At 38.0% G+C, this 23,262-nt stretch overlaps 1 protein-coding gene across 1 annotated transcript; it reads right to left on the bottom strand.

Moving 5' to 3' along the window:
* Positions 1 to 4,724: 4,724 nt before the first annotated feature.
* Tdo2 (tryptophan 2,3-dioxygenase) lies at positions 4,725 to 21,298 on the bottom strand. The gene is made up of 12 exons (XM_004655886.2): positions 21,264 to 21,298; positions 20,948 to 21,053; positions 19,721 to 19,811; positions 18,925 to 18,995; positions 17,062 to 17,189; positions 15,439 to 15,625; positions 13,311 to 13,418; positions 10,586 to 10,697; positions 9,539 to 9,596; positions 7,814 to 7,893; positions 6,871 to 6,961; positions 4,725 to 4,878 (listed from the first exon to the last, which is right to left on the bottom strand). Exons 1-12 carry the CDS (start codon positions 21,296 to 21,298, stop codon positions 4,725 to 4,727), a joined length of 1,221 nt encoding a protein of 406 aa, XP_004655943.1.
* Positions 21,299 to 23,262: the final 1,964 nt, after the last annotated feature.

The following is a 23,262-nucleotide window of genomic DNA, read 5'->3' as shown; positions in this document are numbered from 1 at the left end:
CTTGTGCGAGCACGAGAGCCTGAGGAACGCTGAGACCAAGGAACTGTTCACACATCTGGGTGTAAAGCCACACTCTTGTAATCACATTCTCTTTGGGGGTGCAGAGACCCAAGAATTGCTGGAGGCAAGCTTTGGGGTCAGTACCAGACTGTGACACAAATAAGAACAGGTGAAAAGTGATGGAGTGGTACGCTGGACTGTCCACTCCAGCGACCACAGTAGAGCACATCTCTTTGCAAGCAAGTGCTTTGGTGCCACATGGGCAAGTCCATGTGCATACATCACAAACACATACATCCAAACATGAATACACTACACACACACATGCATTTACACATATACACACACAGACGCACACATGCAACATGATACACCCAAATGCAAAACAAAAGAGAAACACTTGATATGTGAGAACCAAATCTTGTAGAACATGGTAAATATTTCTCTTCTAAGATTAATTGTTGCATTCTACCATAGACTTTATGAATAAAAATAAAATGTGAACAACAGTAGCCACCACTAAAAAATGCCCTATGATATCCCATCTTTCTCATCACCTTTTGGCCTTTGTCCATGTACTTTATTAGGATAACTATATTAAAGTGAAAACTGCATTTCTGTCATGCCAACCTAAAGCAATCTCAAAGAATGTGTATTGGCTCAGATGTTGAGAGATATCTAGAAGACAAATATTAATTTTAGATAAAATAACTTAATCAAACCAGAAATGAATTAAGATTTGTTCTAGTTTTGGTTACTGTCTGTATGCGATTGCAGTGCTTTGTGAATATAATATTCTGTTCCATATGCTTAAATAATTTTAAAATTTCAAAATGATCACTACTTCTCAACTATTCTGAATTTTGATAACATTTATAATAAAATAAGCCATTTTTGGCTTTCAGTTTAAATGAATTTTTGTTAAATGTATAGCTTCATTTTTTAAATGCATCCATAATATATATTTATATTAATACACAATCTCTTCTGCTCTCAATCCATATATCCACTTTTGTCTCCATAGACACTTTTAATCTCAATTTCTCCAGAATTCTACTCCTTGTTCTCCCCTACCTGTTTGTCCCCTAAGTGCTCCTACATTTCCTAGAATCTGTTTTTAGCAGCATCAACAAAGTACAAAGAATTTTTATATTTAATCAAGCTAGCTCCACCTTGAAATTCATCCCTCAACCTGCCTACCTCTTGTCCATTTCATCTATCCTTTCTGAAAGGCCAATTCATTCCTACCTCTTATGTCTAATACTCAGTGGTCCATTGTCAACCTAAAATAGCAAACTAAAGTAGATTCTCCAACGATAATGAGTTTATTATTGCAGAATATAAACTTTGTTGGAATGCTGTGTGTGTACCCAAGGAGACAACAGACAGCAGAGATGAAATGAAAATTATTGTTTAAGTTACACTGAGATAATTGCCTTTGGCAACAAGGCTCTGTCACAAGAATGACATTCATTCTGTGTTGACCATGTAGTTAGTGGGCAGAGGTCCTGACAAAATTATTCTTTATATGAAGTTCTAGGAACTCTTCAGTGATTGTGTCGTTATAGGAGCTCTTGTGACAATTCTTGAGATCCAAAGATACTTATGTAAGATCCCTTTCTTCATGAGCTCCAGCTTTATTTAACTATTTTTGTTTAGGGCTTGATATAAGTAACTTTTAATTCCAATTGTTTCCATTGTTAATTAACTTCACATGTCCCTTAGTATATTGATTCTCCAAGCATGATCTTCTGGCTAGAATCCTGGGATTGTGATATAGGTTGGTATAATGTATGGACTATAAATTTATATGTCTTAAGAACAATATTGTGTTGCTCCTCAGTTTTTGTTTTATTTATTATTATTATTTTTTGAGGTATAGTCTCATTTTAGCCCAGACTGACCTGAAATTCACTATGTAGTCTCAGGTTGGCCTTGAATTCATGGTGATCCTCCTATCTTTGCTTCCAAAATGCTGAGATTAAATGTGTGTGCCACCCCGCCCGGCATCCTCAGTTTTAAAACATGAAGTTTCTTTCAAATAAGCTGTCATGGAGAAGCCCCTCTCTGTCCTTGCCTATGCACACAGGCTCTGGTTTGGGGAAGCACTGGCAGTGAGAGCAATTAGCTCTTCACCTAATTCTTAGGGAGATGCTCAACAGTCGAAGGTACTTGCTTGCAAACTCTCTTATCCCAGGCACATTTCCCTAGCCACCCACACAAAAGCTAGATGCATATGCATTTAACATAGCAAGAGAAACTTGCACAGTGTGTATACACACACATTCAAATAAATATTTTTTTAAATAAAATCACCAATAGATTACTGGCTATGATTTTACATGGATCTTAAAGAGAATGTTAAGTAACTCAAGTTTATAGTGACTTTGTAAATTGTCTGGAAGTCATGCTTAAAGTGGATCACCAGCAGCAGAAGTAAGTAAGTCGGAAAGGGGCTCCAGTGCAGAAACCATTACTACAAATTGTTTTGGGTTTTACATAAGCGATCCTTGAAAATTTGCATTTTGTTCCAGGGTTCCAAGGGCATTCTGGTGATAGAATGTGTGTTGACATATTTTCTCATTGTGTGAATAGAAAAAGTTAATTTACCAAGTAAGTTCTCCTGTTGTCATGGAAAATTAGTGTTTCAGCAGGTGTTGGTGCAACTGTAGATAGTAATGACAAACCCAGCATTTGTTTGTTACCTCACTGGTTTCCAAGGTACTGCCTTTAACCCTTATGCATTTTGCTCACCTTACTGCTAGGAACCATGCACACACACGTGTGTGTGTACACATATTCAGAAGTGATGTAGATGTATGCTTCTGCCAAATTCCCCCTGTGTCTAAGAAGACCAGTTCAGGGATCCTTGGATTCCAAAATCCATGTGTTTTAATTTCTTTTATGTAAAAATGGCATGGTGTTTGCGCATAATCTACACACACGCTGTCTGATGCTTTAAATCTTCTCCAGGTTACTAGCAAGACAAAATACAAACCACATGCTTTGATAATAATTGTAGTGAATAATGATGTCTATAAAAGTATATGACAGATACACTTTGTGCATTCATATTTTCAAAATTGACAACTGGCTGAATCCATGGATGAAAACCCCCAAAACACAGTCACTTTTACATGTAATTTGTAGACCAGCTAAATATGATCTTTGTAAGTAAAGCAAAATCTCAGGGCATAGCGACGCACACCTTTAATCCCAGCACCCGGGAGGCAGAGGTAGGAGGATCACTGTGAGTACCAGGCTACCCTGAGACTACATAGTCAATTTCAGGTCAGCCTTGGCTAGAGTGAAACCCTATGACAAAAAACAAAACAAAAAAACCAAACAAACAAAATTAAGTCCAGTGAACAGTTCAATCCTCAGGGCATCCTGCTTGTTTGAGATACTATATCCAGTTCAAGATTGCTACACACCTTAGATTCCCTTCATAATATTAGCCATGCCAGAGTCACTTCCATATCAGAAACTTAAATTCCTAGCTGAGCTAGATGAAGAAGAATCTGAATCCAAAACCCAATATTGATCTAAACTCTTAGTCTAATATTTTTTATATATTTTAATTTATTTGTAAGCAAGAGAGACTGATAGAGAAGGAAAGAGAAAGAAAGTGGGGCCTTTAGCCACTGCAAATGAGCTCCAGATGCATGCTCTACTTTGTGAATCTAGTATTAGGTAGGTACTGGGGAATTCAACTCAGGTTGTTAGCCTTTTCAGGCAAATGCCTTAAGTGTTGAGCCATCTCTCCAGTCCCTCTAGTACCTTCTATTAGGAAGAGACAGGATTGCTATGTGGTCTGTTGACCTATGCTCTTTGAATTAACTCTCTACTTGGGGGACCTGTTACTTGTTCCTGTCATGATCCTTCCTTGCTCTGGTGTTGACAGTGTCCCATCCCACAGGCCTGGGAACAGAAGTAAGAATAGGTTTGCCTTTCTGAGGGCCCAATGGTGCTGAAAGATGCACACTGCCCCCAAAAGGAAGTTGTCTGCAACAAGAAAGATTAGACACACTGACGGAAGAGGTAAGAACTAAGCACATCATCTTTAATGTGTTTTAGGAATGTTGTGTCCAGGAACTGGTTCAGTGCCTGAGACATCCCAGTTCCTCTGGCTCATTCCTTCTTAGCCGACTTGCAGTTCCTGAAGCTAGTAAATGCTGGTCTCATAAGGACCCTCTGGACACACTTCAGTTAGATTTTTGCCACTGTCCATCAACAATCCTAACAAATACCATGCTTCAAAAACAACACAGAGCCAAAGATTAAACTTACTAATTCAAATATATTTTTTGAATAAGTTTTAGGGAGAATGACATAGTTTATTGAAATAGTATGTATAGCAACTATTTTACAAACTTATAACATATGAAACAACAAAGGAAAGATTACATCATGTAGCTCCACAAAGGCATAAGGGTAAATTGAGTTTTTAGTAGGAAAACACTGTATGTACAAGGCTCCAACTTAACTGAAGTATTTATCATTATAATGCTTAATCATATATTACAATGCTCCAACTTAACTGAATTATCTCTCATTCTAAAGCTTAATCTTACATCATCAAAATACATGAGGGAATATGATTACTCCCAGAACTAAACTGACATGCCGTAGAGCAGTTTATATAAATATAATACACTAGAATTCTTCACATATTCATTAAGATGAAAAAAAATAAAAACAGACTAAAAATCATTTAGATGAATTTAGTCAGATTCATCACTGCTGAAGTAAGAGCTGTCACAGCATTCGGCTGTGTAAACGAACTTGTGAATGATCGGGTTCATCTTTGGTATCCAGTGTCGGGGAACCAGGTATGTCGAAAGGTTAAATAAATCCACAAATACTTTGTATCTGTCACTGAAGAAAATACATCAATGCAGAAGTGTTAGATTATTGATATGAAAAATATAAAATTTCTTACTCCAATATTTTATCCCAAGTGTTTCCCATAATTAATATTAAACAATTTACATATTTCATGTATCATATATATTAGTTGCTATGTAGCCTTAGCATTAATATTGCATATTTAATCCATATATAATTTCATGCTTACAAAAAATATTATGCAAATATTGAATTGATTCAAACCAGAATGATGTAGACTAAAGACAGCAGTCATTATGTCACCTTTATGTACAAAAGGGTTGGCCCTCATTTTCTAATTAATATTATCATTTCTTTGTGAGTTTATGGTCTGCATGGGTGAAAGGTAGGTATGTTCATGTGTGTGTGGGAGCTTGGAGTGGATTTGTGTGCATGGAGGGGACAGAGACATCCCTAGGTGTTATCTTCAGAAACATCATCTACCAAAGTGCCTATCATTGGCCTATAGCTCACTAGTTAGGATAACTGGATAGCCAGTGAAACTGTAAGATCCTCCTCTCTATCTCCCTTGCATGTGAGTTGCAGATACATGCTGGCATTTCATCATTTAATGTGGGTATGGGGCATCAGCATTTTTAGACATGTTCTAAGGATTGAGCTAATGCTTTCCTCACAAGCAAGCCGATTGTACACTGAGCTATTTTCTCAGCATGATATATATATATATATGTTTATATATATATTTTATATATATATGTATATATATATATATATATACATATATATATATATATATTTACTTTTAAAGGACAATATGCAAAGTATTCCATTTAAATATGAAGTTCTTAGTATTTCCTAAAAGCACGGTAGCTGTCAAGTGACTTCCAGGAAGGATTAATGAACGTAATTAATGAACTGGAATGCCATCTTTGATTCCTCATACCTATAGAATGAGTCTCATTTAAAACTGCTTTTGTGTTTTTAGCAAGTTATCTAAAGTGATACTTTAAAACTAGCAAACTATTTTAGCTGGTATGAATTTACAGAGAAGGGATATTTGGCCTTAAATTCAATACATCTGGTGTGGATTCCTGCTTCTTTACTTGTGTTCGGTGCTGAACATAATGTCTAAAGTTGGTGTTGCAGTTGTTTTTAACTCTGTAAATTCACAGCCACATCATATTCTGTAAGAATTTTGTGACACTCAATGAGAAAATATAAAAGAGATTATATGTGAGTTCATGATTCCAACCATCCCCTGAAGTGAGTGTATATGTTGAACAGACAATCATTGATGTCTGGTGTTAACATAGTTTACCCCTAGGACAAGTAAAATTTTATCACAATGATAAAAATATCAGCCTGTGCATTTTATAAGTCAGTTAAGAACTAGGGGAACTAAGTGTGAATATTTGTTTTATTACTAAGCATATTTTTCTTTCCCCAAAACCAGGCTACCTACTTCCCAGATGAATCCATCTGTCCATAGTGGTGCTGATATGGAAGAAAGTCAGAATCCGTAGGCCCTAGAATCTACGCTCTCCTGTTTTGTAACGCCTCGTCTATGCTAACCTCTGTCCTTGTAAACGCTACGTGAAGGGATGGCATTCTATGGATACATGAACACAGTTCTGTAACATGAACCACGCAACTGCAGAAACCTGAATGTATTCTAGCTGTCATTATCTATGGGTGACCTTAGGGAAATTAATGAAGAAACGTTTAGTCTAGTGATTAGTTGGACAAGAATTATTTGGAGAGTGCTCCTGTGTACAAAGGCTACTAATTCCTCTGTATTGTGACCAGGTGGGCAGCTACTGAAACCAGGACCCCCGTCCTCACAGGGTTATAAAATCTTGCGGCTTTGACACGCTGCCTCTGGAGCAGCGTGCAGACTCCCACCGTCCAACAGCAAAGGTGCTGACATCATTTCCAACAGAGGCAAGTGTAAAGGGGGGATGCTGGTAGATGAAGCACAGACTTGCCACTTCCACCACGGTCAGGAAGAAGAGCTCTGCTCACCTCACAGTTGAGCGCAGGTAACGGTACCCCGAGGATCCCCCCGTGCCGGCCTTGCTGCCCAGCATTCTGTGAACCATGCACACATGGTTATCTAGGCAAACACACACAATTACTGCATGGATATTTTTTTCGCCATTAGTTCCACCGTGCTCTATAGCCAAGGGCTCGGTAATGATAATTGCTCAGAGCAAAGGCTGACGCCTTATCACGTAGCCAGATGGAAGGTTCGTGTGTGAGCAACAAGTGAGAACATTAGGTTGCCTAGCACCCCCACAGCTAAGGTTGGGCATCTTTCACTCTACTCTCCATCGCGTTTATCCTGTGAACACAATGGAAGAAGGCAGGGACACACGATGGATTTCATGTTCCTTACCAGTCATTTGTAGCATCTTTAAAAAAAGAGGATAGTAGTAGTATATTGTAGTGGACGAACCTGGAGATTGTCATGTTAAGCCGAATAAGCCAATCTCAGGAAAGGGGAGGACACAGAGTGCAGGAGAGCAGAGTGAGCAGTGAAAGGCATGGACGCTGCATGGTTTCTTCCCAGGCTGATCACGACTTAACAATACATGCGTCAGAGCAGAAGGGGGCCCCTGGGTGGAGGGAGGGAAGCCGCAGGAGCAGAGAGGAGGGGATGAGGAGGGTGTGACGAGGTGTATTTGAGCAAAGTGCAATGACATATATGTATGGAAATGTCATGATATAACCCATTATTTTGTTTACTAACTAAAATACTAATAAAATCATGAGTAAAAATAACGTACATTATGTTTTAATGAGTATATTTATAGTATATATGAAAATACTTTCCTTGGCCAAAAATAAAGTTTATTTTTCCTTCTAAATCTAAAATAAGTGAAAACATTTTCTTGAGCTCTCAGAAGCACTGAGGTAAAGGAAGAGAAGAGGCAAAGAAAGAATGTGCGGTAGGAGTAGGACTTACATCTCCATTTGGTCATGAGAGTGTCTATGTCCATAAGGGAAGTAAGCAACTGGAAAGGGACCTGGAATCTAGGCTCCTCCCTAAAAGAAAAAAATATATATATATATGATATTGGAATGAAGAGATGGCTTAGTGGTTAAGGTGCTTGCCTGCAAAGTCAAAGGACCTTGGTGCGATTCCCACGTAAGCCTGATGCACAAGGTAGCACATGCATCTGGAGTTCGTTTGCAGTGGCTTGAAGCCCTGGTGTGCCCATTCTCTCTCTCTCACTCCTTCTTTCACGCTCTCAAATAAATAAATAAAAATAAAACGGTTTTTAAAATGATGATATTGACATCCATTAAGTAAGTCTAGTGACTAGGAAGAGCATCAGTTCTTTCACCTGCTGGCCCTGGTCAGACAACTTGGCACTGAAGAGCTATAGACCCTCTGGGTTCTCCTCTCAATCTTTGTTTCTTTAACTCCCCCCTGCGCCCCCCCGAAAAAGAGAATGTCTAGTACTCAAGTTCCAGTGCTTTTTGCAAAGCCTAGAAAATTCCATACAACATACATGAAGTCACCAATCAGAATCCCACCAAATAGATCATCATTAAAAGGAAGACATCAACGGCATTACCAGTCAAAAGCTAACACAAGTCAATTGCTTCTGGGTGAGCATATACAAAACACAAACTAAAGACTACTTTTTTTTTTTTTTCTCTAATACATCTGGTTTTCTTTTTACTTCTAGGTGTTCAGATTTTTCAGCACAAACTATTTAGTACACCTAAGTTTGAGTGGTGTCTGCTTATTTTGAGAAGAGTCAAAAGATTTTTGTTTCTGCTGATATCTTAAAGAAAAACAACTTGAGGATAGAAACATTAAAAACATAGAAGGGGGCTGGAGAGATGGCTTAGCGGTTAAGCGCTTGCCTGTGAAGCCTAAGGACCCCGGTTCGAGGCTCGGTTCCCCAGGTCCCACGTTAGCCAGATGCACAAGGGGGCGCACGCGTCTGGAGTTCGTTTGCAGAGGCTGGAAGCCCTGGCGCGCCCATTCTCTCTCTCTCCCTCTATCTGTCTTTCTCTCTGTGCCTGTCGCTCTCAAATAAATAAATAAAAAATTTAAAAAAAAAAAAAAAAAAAAAAAAAAAAAAAAATAGAAGGGAGTGAAACAGCCTGTAAATGTGAACATGTGAAGCCTTTTTTTGCCTTTGTACTCTTCACTGCCTGACACAGTAGTCATAGACTCCTAGGACAGGAGCATTTCACACTTGAAATTAGATCAAGGGAATTTTCCCAGGACCCTGAATACAGTTACAAGGGGAAAGCAATTTTATTTGACATCATTGAATAAGTACAACAGTTTAGGAAATGTTTTTACTTTTTTTTAAGAACCATGTAACCATTCATTAAGGATATAATTCATTTAGTCCATTTCATGATTGGGTTTCTAAGAAAAACTGAATTTTGACTTTCAAGGAAACCTTAATGACAGAATATTTTTTATAAAGGAAAGCTACATTTGATTAATTTATGAATGTGTATAGGATTGTGACTCCTATATGGATAAAATTATAATTTTTTACTTAAAAGTTTAAAAATGTTACTATTTGGTGTACTTTCTCCAAAAAGAAACTAAATTTCTGTATTAAGTTATGATTATAATTTACAAAGTTTATCCTTGATATATGCTCTGTATCAACCCATCAGTTTTAAATTCCTGACCCACCTTCTTACATAGTCTCACCTGTAAAAATATATCATCAGTGCTCCCTGGAGTGCTCGGTAGGACAGACGTCTTTCACCTGCAAGACACACCATGTTTTCAGCATACAACCCACTCTTTAAGGTGCTCTGGATGGAATTCAGGGCCTTAGCATTTGTCAGGCAAGGGCCCTAACGTCCACTGACACCTTCAGCCTAAAGCAGCTCTTCATTTAATAGGCAATTTAAGAAATCATTAATTTGTCATATTGGGTTAAAATTTATAAGTGTTATGTGATTTTAGAAAACAAGATAATTTTAGTGTAAATTTTAATCACTCAGTTTGAATTTAGAAATTTACAGTTTGGAAAAGCATATTATATATGTATATATAGGCATCATATATATGTAATGTGTATATATATATGTAAAATCACAAAAACTTTAAATGGTGTGTTTGTAAAAAATGGCTTATAAGGAATAGGTAACTTTCACGATAGATGTATTTTCCATCTAAATAGTATATTTATTTATGTTCAGAGAATTGAACAAGATATATTCCAATCCTTATTTAAAAGTAGTTTCCTTGTTTTTAAGAAGCACAATAATTGTATAAAATTGTAGTGTGAGTTGATGGAAAGCTTTGCTCCTGACTGCAGAAAAATCAGACTTACCATAAACAAGGATTTTTTTTTTAAGAAAATGGAGGATAGCAACTTTTATGCTTATAGAATTCCATACCACTCTCATGCACTACTATGCCTTATTATATAATAACAACTAATATTTCTTTCCTGCCTATTTCCACTAGGGTTTGAGGTTCTTTATAATGAAAATTTACCTCAACATCACTCACGTATAGTGCATACCATGAACGTTTTGCTAGTGTCTTCTGAATAGATTGGGTATAAACACCTGTTATATAGGATTGTTAGAAATAACATTTACTCAGTTCTTGTTTCTCTAAGTAGAATAGCAATTTCTTTTCTATATCCCCATTTTAGACCCATTATTAGATATTCCTTTGGCAATGTATTTTTTTCTAGTGTTATATTCTGGGAAAAAGATCCTTGGGGGAAGGGGAGAGTACCTTTATTCAAAAGATGTTCATGGCGTTTCTCATCAAATAAGGACAGCAATACTTCCTTCTGTTTCTGAAACTCTGCCATCTTTTCTTCTTTTTCTTCAGACTCCTCTTTGGCCTGTCGTGATAATATTTCATTACTCTTCCCCAGCAGAGAAGAGACTGATATTTTACCTCATGCAGAGGAAATAGATTCTCAGATCACAGTAAGGGTACATGTGGAATATTTATCTTATCTTCTAACATTGAAATGTGGAAAATATATCATGAGAAGGGATCCTTTATACCCAGACTTTTATTTATATTTTAAATATTTCCTAATCTCAAATTATCTTTTCATGAAAGTCATGAGAGATAGGCTCAAAATGAGCAAAATTAGAAGTAACAAGAAGTGGTCAATGGTGATCAAATTTAAAATAACAATTGCTTTAACACAATAATGTGGCTTAAGAAAGCTTAACAAAAGTACTAATTCTATTGACTGACATTCTGTATAAAATATTGCTATTTATTAATGTAATTTCTTAGATATCCTTTGTCTTTATAATCTTATTTGTTTGATATCCATTGATGAATTTAAAGGAAATTTTGTCTGCCTATTGTAAAAACTCTCCTTGCAGCTTGAAAAAAATTACACTGTGGCAAATCATCTCAGTTATATTCAGATTGTCAGGACAAATTCATGGTGTGGAGAGAGCCTTTATACTTACTATTACCAAGTAGTCACTCAATAAATGCTCACAGTAAGGTGACATATAAATCTGGGAGTAAAAATTGAATCTTTGTATCTCACACATTTCATCTCATGGGAATACGTCACGACAGAAATTGTCCCTGGGACTCCTCATTGTGAACAGAATGGGGCTCTGCAGAAGCAGTAAGGAGGCTGACAAATATGGAGGAGCTCCCTGGGGACGACATACTAAATTAGGGTAGGATTCCACAAATTCAGGAAAACAAGCTCAACTAATGAGAGGGACTCAGTGGGACTGCATCACTTAAGTATGAGCCGCATCGCATTGACAGTCCATGTTATATGTGACTATCTTCCACCTGAGGCATGAACCAAGGTGGGATTGGATTCACATCTTGGAAAGAGACATCTGAGACCAAAAGAGAGAGAGAGAGAGAAGTGGATGGGCCCATGCTGGTGGGATAGGATGGGAGACTTGTGAGAAAATTCCCTTAGTTTAGGTGAACAACACTGAAAAATCTACACTTGAGTGGAGGTGCTGGGTAAAAGGTAGATATTTGAGAGCTATTTGGAAGGTAAGATTGGTAGGGACTTCCTTGACACTAGAAGGCTTTCAGAGGAAAATCTTCCTTAACTCTGAGAAGACTGGTTCAATATGAGAGTACATCAAAAGGAAATTTTATGTTTACTTTTATGGGTTTATTTTAAGAGGAACATAAATAAATATTAAGTAGGACATTAAATATGTGATCTGAAATCCAAGGAGATATCCAGATTGGAGATCATGTTTTGAGAATAGTAGGATTTGAAGCTGTAGGGATGAGATTATCTGATGGAAGAGCATGGAAGGATGACTCAGAACGTCTAAACCAGTACCTTTCAATCCCTCACTATGTGCTGGGCCGAGAGAGAATGAGAGCAAGTAAAGAAATAGCAAAATGAGGGCCTGAGAATAAGTTACAGAAAATAGTGTATACTGAAACCCATAGGAAATGAATGCTCAAGAAAGAATATGTGACCATTAGCATGGAACGCTTCTGGAAGCACAAACAGAATTTAGATAATTGGCTGTTCTGTTTGTGCTCATGGATGTTACTGTAACTGATGAAGCACTGAGGCAGGTTGGAATGGGTTGAGCATTCGAGGGCTATAAAGAACTCACTACCCTAACTTACGCAAAATGCTTTATTATCATGGATCCAAGTTAATGTTCATAAGCATCACTTGAGGTAGATACTCATCTATTTTGGCAAAGAGAAAAGTTAAATAAGGAGACGTTAAGTGCTGTTTTTTACTGTGCATAGTTCTATGGTGGAGTTGGAATCTGAGTCGATGCTTCATGAATTCAAAGTTCATCCTTGAAACACCCTCCTCTCACAGTACATTTAAATGACTCAAGAAATTTGATCATGAAGACAGTGTGACAGACCTGATCCTGAAGGAAAAGAGGTACCAATGGAGTCTTTCTTTAATATAAGAGCAAATTGCCAGTATGAACCAAAAGAAATAATCCCGCGGCCAGCTGGATAGATGACTTAGCAGTTAAATCAGCTTGCCTGCAAAGCCTACTGGCCTGAGTTCAATTCCCCAGTTTCTATGTAAAGCTGGATGCACAAAGAGGCATCATGAATCTGGAGATCATTTGATGAGGTATGAGGCCCTGGTGTGTCCATTCTCTCTCAAAACAAATAATTTGAAGGAAGGAATGGAAAGAGGGAGGGAGGGAAGAAACGACCCAGCAAAACTCAAGAGTAAAAGAAAAGTTGCATAGCCAATTATATTTGGTATGTATTCCTTTCTGTGCCTACTTATGTCTAAAAAAAAAGGTCATCAATCCTAGTTTTTATCACAAAGTTTTGCCTGCAATAATGGTCTTAATTTAACATCATTTTCTTCCATGTGGAGAAGGTAAATTAAAATACATTTATGAAAGGAAAAAAAATAAACAAAAAAAAGGAAAGCGAAGGGAGCAACAGGCAAGTATTGAATAAAAGAGCTAATTCTTTTGTAGTAAGTGATACATGGTATTATGAATACCTGAATCTTTATGAATTCCTCTTCCAGTCCTTCTGTGATATTTTTTTCAAATTTTCCCCAGAAGTTAAATCCATGTGGTTCTAAACCAGGTGTTCTTTCCAGCCATGCCTTAAAGTAAATCAGTTTTGGGTGAAAACATGCTACATTAAAAAATATATTATAGCTAACAATATCAATTTAAAATGAAAACTCATATTTTTGAAGAAATATATAAAATTATTTGTGCTTATTTTTCTTTTCCTTCAATTTTTTTAATATTTTTTTAAATTTTTATTTATTTATTTATTTGAGAGCGACAGACACAGAGAGAAAGACAGATAAAGGGAGAGAGAGAGAATGGTGGCGCCAAGGCTTCCAGCCTCTGCAAATGAACTCCAGACGCGTGTGCCCCCTTGTGCATCTGGCTAACGTGGGACCTGGGGAACCGAGCCTTGAACCGGGGTCCTTAGGCTTCATAGGCAAGCGCTTAACCACTAAGCCATCTCTCCAGCCCTCCTTCAATTTTTAATTTATGAAATGATATGTTTCAACTTCTTAATCTTTAAGACAACAATCCTTATAGCATCGATTATCTAGGTCTGGCAGAAATAACCAATTTTGTTCTAAAAATCTACAAACATATGCCAACATTGTCTTGAAGATATTTTCTAGTTCATTGTCAAAAAGTGTACTTTAAGGAACTGTAGAAAGTGTGACATGTATTATAAGATATGAATCCTTAATATTAAGGGCATTGTATTTGGCTAGCAACATTAAATCAACTAATTACATAACCATTTTAATGTTTGAGTGATACTATGTACATTGGAGATAAGACTATGTTCATGTGTATCAACTCATATGTTCTCATTTAGCCAGTGAACAACTTTGAACTTAGTCTTTTTTTATTAATTTTTATTAACATTTTCCATGATTATAAAATATATCCCATGGTAATTCCCTCCCTCCCCACCCCCACACTTTCCCATTTTAGTCTTTCTTTTTTTCACTATTTTTGTAAGAAATTGTACAATAATATATAGGTGACAGTAGCCTAAATGTACATATGAAATACCCACAATTACAGAACAGAGTATATATAATTCACTAAAATGAAACTTTAATTTGCAAATGAAAAAGGCTAAGTGATGAAAATCAACATAGTACAACTCTTACTTCATAAATTATTTATGAAAACTCAAGTTGTTTCCTGAACACTACATACAGGCGCCTATGGAAACTGATTAAGAAGGAAAGTTTGACTGAAGAGAATATTTGTAGTCATTTAATTTAATTAAGAAAACACTCAAGTACGAATTGTAAATTATGTTGTATTTTCAAGATTCAAAATTGATTGAACAGTCAATCACAGCAAGTCTGGAAAATCAGAAAATTAAATATTTTATAGTAGGAGGTTAAAAAGGGGTTATTTAATGAGATGGTGAGACAATATTTGCCTGCAATTGGTTTTCTGAATCTTGCTTAATTTCTCAAGAAGGCCTCTTGATATTTTAAATAGTTTCAAAAGTTGAATTACAAGTTCAGCATTTCTGTACAACTTTTCTGCCCTCATTCACCATGAAGGTAATGTTAAAATTCTGATGGAGTGGCTGGAGAAACCGCTTAGCTGATAAGGCATTTGCCTATAAAGGCAAAGGACCCAGGTTCGACTCCCAAGGACCCACGTAAGCCAGATGCACAGGGCCGCCCTTGCGTCTGGAGCTCCTCTGCAGCGGCTGGAGGCCCTGAGGTGCCCATTCTCTCTCTGCCTATCTCTCTTCAATCTTGCAAATAAATAAATAAAATAATTTTTAAAAAATCTGATGGAGGGCTGGAGAGATGGCTTAGTGGTTAAGCGCTTGCCTGTGAAGCCTAAGGACCCCAGTTTGAGGCTCGGTTCCCCAGGTCCCACGTTAGCCAGATGCACAAGGGGGCACACGCGTCTGGAGTTCGTTTGCAGAGGCTGGAAGCCCTGGCGCGCCCATTCTCTCTCTCTCCCTCTATCTGTCTTTCTCTCTGTGTCTGTCGCTCTCAAATAAATAAATAAATAAAAATTTAAAAAGAAATTAAAAAAAAAATATCTGATGGAGCCGAGGCTGGACTAACCGTCCATGGAGCTCAGCCTGAGAGGCTGTGGAGCAGCACCCACCTCCACCAGCTGCAGGAGCGTTTGCTCCTGCTCAGACTGAAGCAGCGCTTCATTGTCGTCTCCTCTGAAGTTGTCACGATAGTGTCTCCTGTTGTACGGGACCCTCAGGCTCTGCAGCACACCGATCTTGTTCTCCAGCAGCCGGAACTGTAAGCTCTGGAAGCCCGAGGCTGGAGACAGGTGCTCCCTGAGAACACACGCACTGGGGTGAGGGGCAAGGAAGAGAGAAGTTGGCATTGCAAATCCCTGTCACCAGCTGGGGTTCTGCCCTTGACTTTGCCCTTATGGAAGGAAATAAGGACAACAGACATGTGTACATGCCATTGTCACTGTTGACCAACTTGAAGTTAGCTGGGTTGTATGTTTGGTATAGTTATATTTTAATATGTGCAACACATACTGAGTTTAGGTCAACACATATTTAGTTTATAATGCATTGATTTATATATTTCATATTATACAAATTTAGCATAAGTACATGGTGAAAAACAGTCATGTGCAGTTGTATGTGTGTGTGTGTGTGTGTGTGTATGTGTGTGTGTACTTGTCTAATGCATGCTTTGTGCTAGAATATTTTTCTTAAGGTGGACATTGGGCAATGGTTCATCCTACAGAGATATAGAATACCTAGTAGTTACTTGCTCATTATCTTTCATTTCACTATCTAGTATCACTGCAACCATGTAGCAGTGAGAAATGAGATGATGCATGATACCAAAAACAAGGCAGTAAAAAAATGTTGCCACTATTACTTACCCTGCAAGCCATCTAGATGTTGATATCTTTCCAAATACCCTTTATGTACCTGATAATGAAGCTTTCATTTCTTTGTCTTTTTGAGGCAGGGTCTTGCTCTAGCCCAGGGTGACCTCCTGGAATTCACTATGTAGTCTCAGGCTGGCATCGAACTCATGGCGATCCATCTATCTCTGCCTCTTGAGTGCTGGGATTAAAGGCATGCACCACCACACCTGGCGATTTCTTAAAATTCACCACAAATAAAGCTACCACTTATTATTTTTTTATTTGGAAAACTTGTGGGGGATTTTGCCTTATATACGGTGTGATATATCTCATGTAGATTTCCTAAGACAATTTCCTTTCTAATTCTCATGAGAAAACAGCCTATATGTTATATGCATTTTTAAGGATAAAGATCTGCATATAGCTTCATATATCAAAATCAATACACACAGGTACAGATACTTTCCATGGCCTTGTAATTTAGAGCCAAAGTTGGCTCAATGTGTCATGGATGCTAATGTTTTTAGTTGATAGGCTAATTGGTATACCACTTCTATTTATTTTATTTTCAGTTTTTAATACTTAAGCTTAGCGACATATCTTTTATTCAACATTTTTGCCATTGGATACATAATGTCCTTTGTGGAGAAAAGTACACCTCACAATGATGAGTTGAAATTAATTGGCCATACTAATTGTATGGCTAAAATGACTCATGAAATGTCTTTAGTAATTTATCAAAAGCTTTGGGTTTGAAAACCTTGACATTCGTTAAGGTGCAGTAGAATAGGCTGCCATATACCTCACAAGCACATGGCTCTTTTGATCCACCAGAAAGAGATGGAATCCGCACTGCATGCTACAACACCACATGCACACCTGAAGTCATTGAAGTCCAGGGCTGTCATGGTTTCCAGCACAGAGAACTGCTGCAGCAGGAGCTTGAAGATGACCACCACCCGGTGCATCCGGGTCACCACCTTGAGCATGTTCCTTTCGTCTCTGACCTAAGGAACAAGGAAGAGAGGCCTGAGTATTACATTTCAATTTGGAGAAGATTTAATGACAAAGCATTGCTATCAGTTTTAAGTACATTTTTAATTAGCGACTTTGGAACTAAAAGTCTGTCATAGATACATGTTGGCCCTAAGAGCTATTTTCAGTGCCATGAAAGAAATGCTTAAAAAATCAGACTAGCTTTTCTTTAGAAACAAGAAACTTTACCCTGGAACAAGGTAGAAAAAAATTAAGGGGAAACAGCTCCCACTGAGTTCAAAACATGACAAAAAAAATATTCTCTTTTGGCTTTGTTTCTGAGAAGGAAGATCAAGGTAATATTGGGACTACTAGGTAAGAATTAAGGAACATTTTGAGAAACGAATTCTTCAGTGATGCTGAGAACTGTTGCTACCAGAGCTGGAGACCATGTGCGTATGCACTCCAGAGTGCGTCTTCTGCATACGCGCATCCCCCAGACCCTTCTGGAGCAGAGGCTCAGAGACAGAGGACCCCAGACAGTGTCCTGAGGGGCCTTGGGCAGAGGAAGGGGTTAGAAGGGGAAACACGATGGAGTTTCTGTGCCACTTAAACACTGCCCTCTCCTCCTCTCATCCACGGTCCTTCTTGTCTTTTTTAAAAAAATATGATTTATTTATTTGAGAGAGGGAGAGACAGAGGCAGAGAGAAAGAAAGAGATAGAGAGAGAGAATAGCCATGCCAGGGCCTCTAGCCACTGCAAATGAACTCCAGATATATGAGCCACCTTGTGTATTTGGCTTATGTGGGTCTTGGAGAATTGAACCTGGGTCCTTGGTCTTTGCAGGTGAGCACTGTAACCACTCAGCCATCTCTCCAACCTCTCCTTGTCTTTTTCTTCCCTGTTTCGTGTTTCTTCTTTTGCCAGTCCTCCTCCTGATCTTGCCCTATCTCCTCCATTTTTTACTTTCTCATTTTCCTCACTGGACCTCCTACCTACTTACATTGAATATTTCATAAACACATTTCTGTTATCTACTAATTAAGGATATTTACAAGTTTCTGTGGCAGTTTAACATCATTTTGTAATACCTTTTTTAAAATTTTTTTATTTATTTGAGAATGATAGAAAGAGATAAGGAGGCAGAGACAGAGAAAGAGAGAGAGAGAATGGGCGTGCCAGGGCTTCCAGCCACTGCAGATGAACTCCAGACACGTGGGCCCCTTTGTGCATCTTGCTCACATGAGTCCTGGGGAATTGAGCCTTGAATCAGGGTCCTTAGGCTTCACAGGCAAGCGCTTAACCACTAAGCCATCTCTTCAGCCCATAATACCTTTATAAGTAACTTACATTGAGTTTTACAAAGTATATGAAACAATTTTGAGAGGGACCTTACAGCAAAGACACTTGGAAAATGAGATTGAACTACTCAGAAAAAGGCTTTAACAAATTCATTTGAATAGTCATTTTAATATTTTGTATTAAAATATGCACATTAACTTTTCCAATCCTTTCCAGAAGTGGTTGGGGCTGAGAAAATGGCTCACAGGTTAAAGGCAATTACTTGCAAAGCCTATTGGCCAGAATTAAATTCCCAAACTACCCATGTATACCAGACTCAACAACTGGCATACATGTCTAGAGTTTGTTTGCCACAATAGACCCTGGTATGCTATACATCTACATATCCACATGCATGTATACTGGAAAATAAATTAATATTTTAAAGAAGTATGTAAAATCAATTTCATGGCACAGTAACTCACATGACCATTGAGAAAGATCTCTCGAACAGAATCCAGTTCCCAGAGGATTTGCTTAAACCAGAGTTCATAAGCTGTAATGAGAAAACCGTTGCCAGTCAGAAATCACAAAAAGTCTTTGATCACAATTATATCAAATATATATATTTTTTCAGGTAGGGTTTCACTGTAGCCCAGGCTGGCCTGGAATTCACTCTGTAGTCTCAGGCTGGCCTTGAACTCACAGCGATCTTCCTACCTTGGCCTCTTGGGTGCTGGGATTAAAGGTATGTGTCACCATACCTGGCTGAAAGATGTTTAAAACATTGAAAAAAGAAATATAAGGTGACCTTAACATCCATAAATGTAAATGTAGACCCATTTCATACTGGAAATAAATATTGAAGTTACAATTGCCTCCATTTTAATGCCTTAATATGCCAGATATATCATTATTATTACATTGGTGTATCCTGTCACAAATATTGCTTAGGTCTTTTAGGGTTTAGCATCTAACTCATTCTCACTTCCTATATGGAAGTTGGAGGTATGTGGAGGAGGAGCATTGGTATTTTTTTTCTGCCAACTTCCAGATCTTAGAAGATGGCATCTGTAATTACCATGGATGATAACTGACTGTGTAATAGTGAGTGTCTGTTGATAATAACTGACTGTGTACTCATGATTGGTGATAATTAACTGTGAGATTGCGAGTGTACTAATCACTGATAACTGACTGTGGACTAGTGAGTGTCCAACTCTGCCTTCACCACTGATAACTGACTGTGGAATGGCAAGTGTGTAACCCTGTGTAACTTACCTTGATGAGTTATTATAAACAGATGTTCATCATGGATTTTATTTCCTTTGATTTCACTTTGAAGTTCTTGTGCATTCAAAATTTTTTCCAACTTTAAACAAGAAAACAGAAAAAATGAATTTATGTTATTGCTAAACCTGAATTTTTAAGCCAACATTAATAAAATATAGGCAACAATTCTAAAAGTTACTCTCCCAGATCACATAATCTCTAAGAACAATTTTGTTTTGTAATGAGAATTGTCATAAAGAGTGAACTAATTTTATGATTTTTTTTTAAAAGCCTGATCATTATCCTTTTCAAAATCTTCTTTGTGGCTGGTTTCTGCCACAACACGTGTTTGTTTTCTGACATAAGATGAAAGCAAACCTTGACCAACTGCTTGGATGGCAGCAACCCTGTTGTCTATTGTTCCCAAAGAGCTTCTAAAACGGCATCATAAATTTCCTTATCTAGTCACCCTTAGTAACCCAACTAAACTCCATAGCAATAGAAGACAAATGGGTTGAAATCTACTCACATTAACCTCCAAGTAACTCATTTATTGACAGGTTTTTGTATTCACTAATGAATTTGAGAAAATAATGCAAGCCTTTATCATTTCTATTTTGCTAGAAGAGACTTAAAATAAAAATAATGATGAAAAAAAAAAACTTTCTGAGATGCACTTGTAGTTATCCAGGCTGTTATTTGTCCAACCTGCACAGTGCCTGCCTGCCATTCCCTCAGCATTTCATCTCCCATACTCTTCTGTGTAGTAGATAGGACTTTGCATTTGTAGCACACCTTTTCCAGGGAGGTTCATTTTTACCGCTTCACTTGTCCTAGCAAAATTGCAAAAGCAGGGCTGGAGAGATGGCTTCGTGGTTAAGGTACTTGCCTGAAAAGCCAAAGGACCCAGGTTCAATTCTCCAGGATGCATGTAAGCCAGATACACAAGGGGGCACACACATCTGGAGTTTGTTTGCAGTGGCCAGAGGCCCTGGCATGCTCATTCTTTCTCTCTGTCTCTCTCTATCTTTGCCTATTTCTCCCTCTCTCTCAAATAATAAATAAATAAAAGTATAAATATTTTTAAAAATGCAAAAGTGTATATTTGTGTGAATACAGCTAACCTTGCTTAAGTACAGGTAACTTCTGATGATTGAGAAAATGAAAAGAAAAAGCAAAGGTTGTGTGGCTGAATGTAGTGCCTCGCAACTCCACTTGCAGAGATCTGCCCCTTACCTGAAGGTAGTTTCCATAGATAAGCCCCCCTTTGCTGGCTCTGTTCACACCACTTTGTGACTCCTCTTCTTCTGTGTCATTAACAGATAGATTTCTCAGGGCATATCTGCAGTTTTCACAAATGAAGAAGGAGACAAAACACAGAGCTTGAGAAGACGCAACTGACTAATAGCTTAAGTGATTAAAATTGATTACTGTCTTATGAGTGAAGTAAGTAAAGGCGACTGTTTCAATGTTGTTGAAATTCAGAAATCAAGAGGCCCACAGTCCTCAGGTTGGAGAGCTACCTTCCTTTAGAGCACAGGTGAAAACTCACCCAAGGTTGTTTCCAAAGAATGGACACCCACTCATGGTGAAGAGGTGCAGCTGAAGAGCATGCAGGTCCCGCTCAATTGTCCTCCCAGAAGCGCCACTGCCTTTTATGCACCCTGCTTGCCAGCCCCAGCCAATCAGAACTCTTCCCTTACTTCCAGTACAATCTTCAGTTCAACTGGTACTGATCTCAGCCTCTGTAGAGTTCAGGGAGACTTTTTTTGGACAACGTTTGTGTGCTAGATGAGTGAGTATTCTGCCAAATTGAATCATCTGACTAGCCAAGTTGTGCTTTATATCCAAAGTAACAGATGTCAAATAAATCAATACAGGCCAAGTTAAATAATATATTTAACCATATAAATCCATGAAAGCCTATCTATCAGTGTCAGGACACAGAGAGATGATCAGCTTAGAGAAATATAGATACGTATTTTCTTAGAGTGCAATAGACTTATAATCTCTATGAACAACAACAACAAAAAAAAAAAAACTGAACTCATATGTCCCAGGTAAAAGAAACTCACAGGCTAGAGGGATAGCTTAGCAGGCTGGAGAGATGGTTTAGCACTTAAGGCACTTGCCTGCACAGCCAAAGGACCCAAGTTCAATTCCCTAGTACCCACTTAAAGCCAGATGCACAAGGTGGCACATGTGTCTGAAGTTTATTGGCAGTGATTAGAAGCCCTGGAGAACCCAGTCTCTCCTTCTCCTCCCTCCCTCTCTCTCTACCTCTTTCTTTCTCTCTCTAAAATAAAAAAAAAACAAATTAATAATTACGTATTTGTTGAAAAGGAATTCACAATTTTCAGCCAACAAAGGGTTTCTTTAATACCACATCCCAGGAAATAGATCGTATGATGCTTCATTTTCTTTTACCAAGCTCCTCCATCCACCAACATAATTGCCCACATTATTGTGCTTACTTGACAATTATTGCTAATTGTAGTAGACATGGAAGACAAAGCGTAGAAATATCATTCTGGATAAATGCTCCATGTTCTTTCTGAGGAGATAATTCCAAAAGCTCTCTGAGCCCCTCTGCAATTTTCCTAGAGCATTCCTGGCCATTCAAACCATTGATGTACTTTCTTTGGAAGTAAGGTCTCCCCATGTATCCCAGGCTGTGCCAAACTAGGCAGCCTCCTGCCTCAACCTTCAGAGCAACAAGATTGCAAGCATGCTCTACCATGCCTGCCTGAGTGTGGGTTCTTACTCTGTCTTTCTCGCATTTGCCTTGTGTCTCTACTGCCCCCCACCCTCACAGTTTCTACCTAGAAATGCCTCCCAAGTAGCCTCCTGATCTTTGCAGAAGCTATGCTTAATAGAGGGGAGTCTGGGAAGAACTAAAACCCCTTTAAGTAGATTTTAATTTAATCACACAAGTTGGAGCTTTCTGATGTCTAATTAATCCTAGCAAGAGCTATCATTACATAATGTTTTCTTAGTAGTAATTGGGGCAGACTCAAGAAAAAAGTAAGAAACTATCAATTTCAAAGAGAGATTCATGTTGCTAACTATGGATAAATTGGGGGGTATTTCCTTTACTAGCTTCCACAGGGGGCTGGGAAACAATCTTAGAATATGTGTGTAGATAAGGTTTATATTATCTTGTCAAGAATAAAAACACACATTTCATACAACATACAGACCACAAAGGAGAGACCCTAGTAGTTGAACTGTCATTGCACTCTCTTATTGATCATAAAAGAATGCTCATTATAAAAACTTCCAGTGATCTTTAACATATAAGTCACTATTTTAAACACAAATTTATCGTGCAAGATGCTTTTATTTGCCATTGAATTTGTAGCAAAATTCCATTGAAAGCTATCTCATTTATTTTCACCAAGATTGATATTGGCCATTAATTCTTTTTCAATAATAGCATTGAGAGATAGCTATGTGGGGGATTCCCTGCTTAACAGCTGCCAGAACTTGATTTCAACCCCTAGCACAATAAACAATTGTGTTGACTCTGGGCCTAGGGTAAGGCAGGATGC

Source organism: Jaculus jaculus, chromosome 12, assembly GCF_020740685.1.
Source record: "Jaculus jaculus isolate mJacJac1 chromosome 12, mJacJac1.mat.Y.cur, whole genome shotgun sequence".
NCBI lineage: Eukaryota > Metazoa > Chordata > Mammalia > Rodentia > Dipodidae > Jaculus > Jaculus jaculus.
This window is presented reverse-complemented; position numbering and strand designations above follow the sequence as displayed.